An 8,400-nucleotide genomic window follows, 5' to 3' on the forward strand; every position below is an offset into this window, starting at 1 on the left:
ACACTATCACCAAACTTATTTAAAGAGAGTCTGATGGCTTTCGTGATAGAGATTTTGGGGCTGTTTCTGTTTAAACAAAAACGGTGTTACTTTTTAACAAGCAGCCTCCTCATGTAGGGATCCTTTCCATAATCTTGTCATACACTTACAGTAACAATCTGAGCTTGTCAGTGGTGAAAACAAACACTCTAACGGACATATATTGACCACATAAACATAACCCCAAGTGGTTACATTACAGCCTGTTTCACAGCTTCCTTTTTGCTCATAAACCTAAATTTAACCGCACCAACAGTATTTGTTTCTACTCACGTAAAAATTGAAGTGTTTTAAGTCCTCTCTGTTTCCTATTTTGCTGTTGTTGTCATATTTGTAATCTAATTGTGTAGATGTAATAATAATCTTTCTAAAGTTATTATTGACCGTAATAGAACCAGAAAAGTAAGGGCTGATTGGAAAAAAAAACAAAGCTTTGCATTTAATCAAGTTTATCTGTCATCTTTTGTTTGTTTTCTCAGCAGCTGATTTTCACAGATAAAACACATTTTGACACCACTGCCTCAGCACATCAAACAGTCACACCTTTTCACTTTAGAAGTTAAACTTTCTCCGAGGTTTTTCACCTCTTGTACCTTCATATCAGGTCTGTTAATATTAACATGAATTTGATGCAGACTAAAAAACTAAAATACACAGGCAGATTGGTGTGAAACTTTTTAAAAACAAAGTTGTTGAGGTCTACAGGATAGATAGAACAAAAGTCAACTGTACAATACAAAAATATACTAAAATACTATAGTTAAAAATAGAGCAAATACTGCCACCTAGTGGCTGAACTGAACATTGTTAGTACAACACATTTTATGGGTAATTTGGTAGCATTTACACTTTTAGGCTGAAAAAATCTTATTTCATTGACATTATGATGAACTTATAATACCAAAGCAGAAATAAAAAGAAAGTAGCAGAAAAATGAAAACTTATATAACTTTGGCTGAGCAGCAGTGGTTTTAATATTTTAAAAGTTAGCTCTCTTTTAGAAGTTCTGTGATAAATTCTTACATAGAGAGTAATGACAGCATTTAGCACAATAATTAAAAAAAAACGTTCTTTATGATTTTCTCTTCCGTCTTATTTTGAACCTTGCTTTGTAATGTAAATTTCAGATTCAAATAGAATTTTCTCAAGTAGTTTAAGACTTTTGTTGCTGTACCACATCTTTCAAATTAGCAGATAGATAAAAACTTTTGTAAATAATTTCCGAAATTTGTCAACATTTTTAGTTTCCAGTTTCCCTCCTATTTATTAAGTAAAATGCTTTAAATAAATTTCCCTACAGTGTGGTCTCTGACTGTTTTCTCTCAACATTTCATTCTTTCATTTCCTTTTTTACAGCTCAAAGGCAGCTTGGAGCCCAAAGCCAAGAAAAGCCGTCGATCTCAAATGGTCGAGCCCAAAGAAGAAGCCAGTGTAAATTAGACTCACATCATCACACACACAATTATCCAGTAATTATAAGTAGTTTACTGTCTATTTTGGTTAGAGTATGTCTATTGAAGAGAGAAATTGCAAGATTTGTACAGATAAAAACTTTTCAGGTTTGTATGTAAATCTTTGTCCTCAGAAAAAATGTTTGTTGCTTGAAAAATTACTAAATACTGAAATATAATGATATAATGACAAATAAGTGTAGGTCATATCGTCCCTGTCGGCATATTCTCATACTTTTTGACAGTGAAACAGGTATAAAATTGCACTCTGTGTAATTCAATTCTTAAATTGAACCCTGCAGCAATCCTGTGTGTAATATTTTTTCAAAAACACCGAAGAATTGTGTCTTTTTTAAAATCTGACTTCCAATCTGAGATTTAATGCTTGTCTCTCCACCAGGACCCGGAGCCAGAGATGGAGGCGGTCAGCTCCAGCCAGGAGATCCCCGTGTCCTCGGCGCCCCAGCAGCCCGAGAAGCTGTCGGTGTCCACACAGACTAAGAAAGCCAGCGGAGGTTCCCCGCGCACGCTGCACCGCGGCACACAGACCAACAGCGACGGCGCCTGCCAGAACATGTGCCACGAGAAGTACACCAAGGTCTTCAACGACGTCAAGGAGATGATGAAGGCCGACAACAAGAGGGAGACAGAGAGGGTCGTCCGAGAGGCTCTGGAGAAGGTGTGTCTTGTGTTTGACGATCGAGAAAGGTTTGTGTCTGTAAGAGTAAAAAAAAGAAAAAGCTTAAAACCCAGCCTGTCTCTGTCCCCCTGTGTCTGTCCTCTCAGCTCCGAGCAGAGATGGAGGAGGAGAAGCGGCAGGCGGTGAGTAAGGCGGTGGCTGGAGCTCAGGCGGAGATGGAGAGGAAGTGTAAGCAGGTGAAGGAGAAGTGTAAAGAGGAGCTGGTGGAGGAGGTGAAGAAGGTGGTGGCCCAACACAAACAGCTCATCTCCCAAACCAAGAAGAAGCAGTGGGTGAGTGCTGTACTACAGAGCTGTCTGACACTTGCGTATTCAGTTCTGCAAGTTTGAATGTTTATGATACAAACTAAAATGTTATTGTTTGAGCTGAAGACAGCATTGTGAGCAGACTCATTCAGTAATATTGTTAAAACAGCTGCTCCTCTCGTCCATCGATCTGATCCGATCGACAGATCAGTTATCCACCCTGCAAGTGACAAACTGCTGCTGAGGAACAAAAGAACTCATGGAGCGCTCTGCCTGCGCTGTGTTCACAGACCCGCAAAAAAGTCAGAGTTTAGAGAGGAGACAGAGAATGATACAAAACAGCATTTAAAAGAAGAAAAAAATGACTCCTTTCTGTCCTTTCTTGCTTTTAAAACTGTTTCCGTTTATATGTGTCCTGAAGTTGACTTGCTGCTTGTTGTTTCCAGTGTTATAACTGTGAGGAGGAGGCCATGTATCACTGCTGCTGGAACACCTCGTACTGCTCCATCAAGTGTCAGCAGGAGCACTGGCACGCCGACCACAAACGCACCTGTCGCAGGAAGAGATGAACACGCCCCACCCCCTTCTGACCTTACACAGTACGCCATTGGCTCTCGCCTTCTCCTTCTCCTGTCAGTCAGTGTCTACAACACACACACACAAACACACACACACACACACACACACACACACACCTCCCTCCTTCCTGCTTCTCTACTTGCCTTCCTGAAAACTTTGTGGACCCAATGTTTTCTGCGTGAAAAGAGCAGTTTGTTCCCTTTTTTTGTTTTCATTTTGTTTCTATTATTTAATGTACCCATTGTATTGATTTTTCTTTCTATATTTTATGTTTTTTTTCCTCTGAATCGTGAACAGATTGCTCAAGAGCATGGCTCGAATGCAGAGTTATGGTATGATTTTTGTCGTTTTATTTTTTCTCAGATTTTTCCTTTTTTTTTTCTTTACTGAAGTGCTAATTTTGAGCTTGTGTCAGAGAATGTGTTATTTAAGTGTGTAGTAACAGATGAGCGTTAACTGAATACATTTTATTACCTGAATTTTTAAAACAAAAATCACTTTTCTTACTGTAAATGCTACAAATACACACCGTCGATCTTACAAGAAAAATGAAAAGATACCGTAAGCACTATCGCAGCATCGAACTAGCTCCGCTTTCTTAGAGAAAACCTATTTAAAAAATGACAAAAAACTGCATATGATATGGATTTGTGGACGACATGGCTCACTGACGTTAATATATTTTATTTTTTTTCATGAAACTGTTGCGGTGGATAGCACCTTTTATCATTTCTACCTAAAATCTTAAGTCACTTATTGGGAACAGGGTCATGAGGTCGGCCTTAAAAAATGCCGACAAAATAAATCTTCCATGTAATATTATTATAATTAATATTATGCACATTTGGGATTTTTTTTTGTTTTCTACTAGACTACTTTTTATGAATCAGATTAAAAAGAGAAAGATTTTAATTAGTTCTAAATTGGGGAAATGTAAAACAATCTTTCCTGAGCTGGATCTTAGAGAGGTTCCATGGTTTGACAGTTTTTCCACTTTTTTGCACACTTCTTTTTCTTAACAACTCAAATGCTTGTAATATTGCCAAAAAAACCACATTTTGTTTTACCTATCTGAGAAGATCTGGTGTGTTCTCCCTCCTCCTGCGTCCTCCTAAAAACCTTAAAATAATATGTATATTTTTGAGAGCGTCGTCAGTGTCATTTTTATGGTGATGTACACTCGAAAAATTCATTCTCTTTTCTTTTCTTAACCTGAAGTGACTCTTTCACTATGCTGTAGTTGGTGGTCAGTGCCTGTTTCTCTTTTTCTTTTCTCATCCTCTTACTTCCAGTAAGGCGACATGCATGTTGATAGTTTCATAGTTTGTCTTTTTTCACACATTACGGTAAAGCTAAAAAAAATGTTAAAAGACCAGAAGTTTGCTGGTGTTTAATAAGCAGTGACGACGGATGGACCAATATAAAACTTTATGCAAATGTGAATGATCAAGCAAATCTTTTCTATTGTTCTCCCCGTGCAGGATGTCGAGTGTTGATGGTGTATAAATATGGTGCTTGGATTTTTTTTTTTTTTTTTTTTTTTAAAGAGGCAATAAAATTGCCGTTTTTTTTATTTTCTTTGAGAAGTGTGACGCTTTTAAAGTTTGTTGACTGTTTCCTCAGTTATGAAGATTGACTGAACGGAGGAAAATAATTGAGTTACTGTGTGGATGCATCACTTTTTCTCACACAGAGATAGCTGTCAATCAGTTCGTGCTTCTGTTAACGTATGACAAATAAAATACCGTAAATTCTCACATAGCGGGCAGAACATTTTTATTCATGTTAGCTGAAAAAAGAGAACCAGACTTGTATATCTGGCTTTTATAACATTTCAGTTGTCGCTCCTTTTTTGCTCTTTTTGAAAACTCAAAACTCCCTTCATCATTTCAGGTGCAAATTTCACACTTTATACTAATTGTAAACAATATGAATTATAATGGTTAATGTTCTCTGCGGTTAGAATACAAGAAATCATGTCACTCTTCTGTTAAGGAGTAAATAATGCAATACAACAGCCAAATACTTCTATCAAGTAGACAGAACAATGCCTCAATTCCATATTACTGCGTACCTGCAGAATCAAGTATGCACTTATTCCTAATATTGCTCTCTGTGTAGGAAGTTATGCAGTACATGCAAATCAGTTGACAGTTGTTAATAATAAGTGAAATATTATTCAGAAAAACGTAATAGTTATTTTTTTTTCTCTGAGATGTTCTTGGAGCACCACCAGAGTGGCTCCTCCAGTTCCTTTGTGTCACATTGGGGCTGCAACTAATTATTATTCACCTAATTGATTACTCTGTCCATTATTTCATTTGTTTGGCTGATCTATCAAGTGTCAGAAAATAGTAGACAGGTCCTTGAATTCGTCAAATTACTTGTTTTGTCTTTTCAACACCAAAAGATACTCACTTTGCATTATTATAAAAAAGAGAGAAAAGCATCAAATCATGACGTTTAAGCGGATGGAACATTATTTATTTTTCTAAATTTGGTTTAGCAATTATCAACTTGTTGCAAATACATTTTCTTAATAAACTTGACTCAAAACTTGCATAGGATTTGTGTGATGTATGGAATTGGGACCTTGTTGTATAGTTGTGTTTTGTTTTGTTTTTTACCTTGAAAGGCATTTATTGTGAAATATGTACAGGAAGTGTTGAGCTTCATAAAAATCTGGTGTTATTTTAGAATTGATTATTTTAATAAACAAAAACAAAAAAACAACCTCCCATTAAAAAAACCAAAATGTCACTTGGTAGCATCTGACCGAGCTCACTTTTTCCTACTAAGGATGATAATCTTTAAACACATGTGTATTGTTTTTAATTATCAATTGAAAAAGGTTGAATGATTTCCTAATAAAGCTGGTCACTAGTTGTTTTTATTAATGAAGGAACATGTCACCTAGGACAATGGAGCTCTATGGCACAGAGGAAGAAGATAAATTAGGCTCTGATACACACACAAAACTTGTTAGTAAATGCTTATTTTTTTATTTTTATGGGGTTTGATGAAAAAAATACTATTTTATAGGAACAAACAATGTTTGAAAACGGCCCACTGTTAGAGAATTTACGGTAACTGTTGTTCCAGACTTTCTCACTTGTCTTTCTTTGGAAACTCATTTAAGTGTATCACTTTAAGATATAACATGTTGTTGTACAGTTTGTCGTCTCTCCTCTCATCCAGCAACTTAAGATTTATTTTGGATTTCTGGAAGAGTTCTCTAATGTTCTCTTGTGTTTTATCACAGTTTTCTGCAGGCTTTTTCTTTCTTTTATCATCATTGCACTACATGTAAATAAATATCTCCTCCTTCATATTATATGTACATTGTAAATGGATCCACAGATATTAGATTTCTGTTGTTTTTCTTTCTGTGTTCACAGTGATCTGGATGACTGTTAGTTCTAGTTTTGTACAGTGTACAACCGTTAATCATATCAGCTTCCGTTGTTCCCGACACAGGCTCAGCACATGAGCGGTTTGGTTACTTTCAAATATTTCCAAAACTTCATGTTGAAACCAAGCCAATAAATTGATTACGTTCTCCCCATCCAACACACTTGTTCAAGGTTACATGTTTTATGTTACACACATCTTTTTTAAGCGACTTTTTATATTTGTCCATCCAGCCGTTAAAAAAAGATTGAGTGTGAAAAGTTTTGGAAAACTTTTTGATGTCATTCCAGTTTATATCTGTTTTTTTTCAGCTGCATGAGTAAAGGTGTGTGTATCTCCAGCTTCCTTTTTTCCTTTCCTCATGTTAAAAAAAGACATAGTTGCACTCCATCAGAGTAAAGCAATATGACAATGATCTTTTATTTTTCTGGAACTTCAGTCGAGCTAAAATCTTTTGAAGCCGCTTTCAGCTTGAAAAAGTGAGTAAATTGATTAGATTGTCATCCCGAACCCAACTTTTCGCTGTTGTTATTCCACAGTATTACAGTACAAAATACTATGGGAATACTAGATGACATCATCCCTGTACTCGCACAGTATTTAATGTACATCTAACTGGAATAAAATTAGTGTAAATTTAACTCTGTCCTCACCTCCTGTAGGTCATCTTATGTTCTGTCCATATGTAAACTATTAACTGTGGCTAAACATTTTCTATGCTCCCAATATTTCTTCTTTTTCTTTTCTTTTTTTTTGATGCTTTAGCTAGCAATATGTATATAAATATATTCTATGTGCTAACATGGAGGAAATAAATGTATCAACAAGTTATTGTGTTTCTAGTTTTTGTTGTTAAATTTCAACTTTTTTTTTCTTTCCATAATCAGAGAGAAATACATCTGTATTGGACAATTCTGTTTTATTTATTATTTAATTCTGAGACTTATTGGCTCACAACATCTAAAGACATAATTAAATATAATTTAAAAAAAACAATAATAATACGTTTTTTCAGAAGCAATATTCAGGTTATTCTGGATGATGATATTTAACTGGGACTACTTTCTATTAAAGAGGTGGTCCCTCTAAAAACTCAGATAGGCTATAACCTGGAGACTGGTTCTGGAAAGACTTTTAAATACACTATATGGACAAAAGTATTGGGCCACACTTCTTAATCACTGAATTCAGGTGTTTCATTCAGTTCAATTGCCACAGTTGTATGAAACCAGAGGCCTTTAAGATTTTTGTTTATTCTAGTGCACTATATGAAAACAAGCACGCCGCCTGCAGTCTGCCGTCACAGCCATTCTGGAACGAACGGGTCGTTCTGAAGAGCTCACTGAATTCGAGCGTGGTACTGTTATAGGATGTCACCGTTGCAACAAGTCACTTCGTGAAATTTCCTCCCTCCTTGATACTCCACGATGTGTTTACTGCAAAGTGGAAGCGTTTAGGAACCACAGCTACGAAGTGGCAGGCCACGAAAAGTTACAGAGCGGGGTCGCCGAGTGCTGAGGCGCATAGTGCGCAAAAGTCGCCATCGCGAAACCTCCTGTGGCATTAACATCAGCACATAAACTGTGCACCGGGAGCTTCATGGCCTGGGTTTCCACAGCCGAGCAGCTGCATGCAAGCCTTAAATCACCAAGCACAATGCCAAGCGACGGCTGGAGTGGTGTAAAGCACGCCGCCACTGGACGCAGTGGAAACGTGTTTCCTGGGACTGATGGATGACGCTTCTCTATCTGGCAGTTTGATGGATGAGTCTGGGTATAGCCAATACCAGGAGAATTATACCTTTCTGACTGGATTATGCCAACTGTAAAGTTTGAGGAGGAGGGATAATGGTATGGCATTGTTTCTCTTCTCTGCTCTTCGGGGTGAACGGGCAAAAGTTCCCACAGACACACTCCAAAATCTTGTAGAAAGCCTTCCCAGAAGAGTGGAAGCTGTTATAGCTGTAAAGGGAGGA

At 37.0% G+C, this 8,400-nt stretch overlaps 1 protein-coding gene across 5 annotated transcripts in view; it reads left to right on the forward strand.

The window, feature by feature from the left end:
• zmynd11 (zinc finger, MYND-type containing 11) overlaps positions 1-3,979 on the forward strand; it is a 30,206-nt gene extending 26,227 nt beyond the window's left edge. For all 5 annotated transcript variants that reach the window (XM_042497120.1, XM_042497121.1, XM_042497122.1 and 2 more), the window contains 4 exons: positions 1,396-1,470; positions 1,891-2,169; positions 2,277-2,462; positions 2,882-3,979. In XM_042497120.1, coding sequence (XP_042353054.1) covers positions 1,396-1,470; positions 1,891-2,169; positions 2,277-2,462; positions 2,882-3,004 — 663 coding nt within the window. In that variant the 3' untranslated portion in view covers positions 3,005-3,979. The remainder of the gene's footprint in view (positions 1-1,395; positions 1,471-1,890; positions 2,170-2,276; positions 2,463-2,881) is intronic.
• Positions 3,980-8,400: the final 4,421 nt, after the last annotated feature.

Source organism: Plectropomus leopardus, chromosome 12 (genome assembly GCF_008729295.1).
Source record: "Plectropomus leopardus isolate mb chromosome 12, YSFRI_Pleo_2.0, whole genome shotgun sequence".
NCBI lineage: Eukaryota > Metazoa > Chordata > Actinopteri > Perciformes > Serranidae > Plectropomus > Plectropomus leopardus.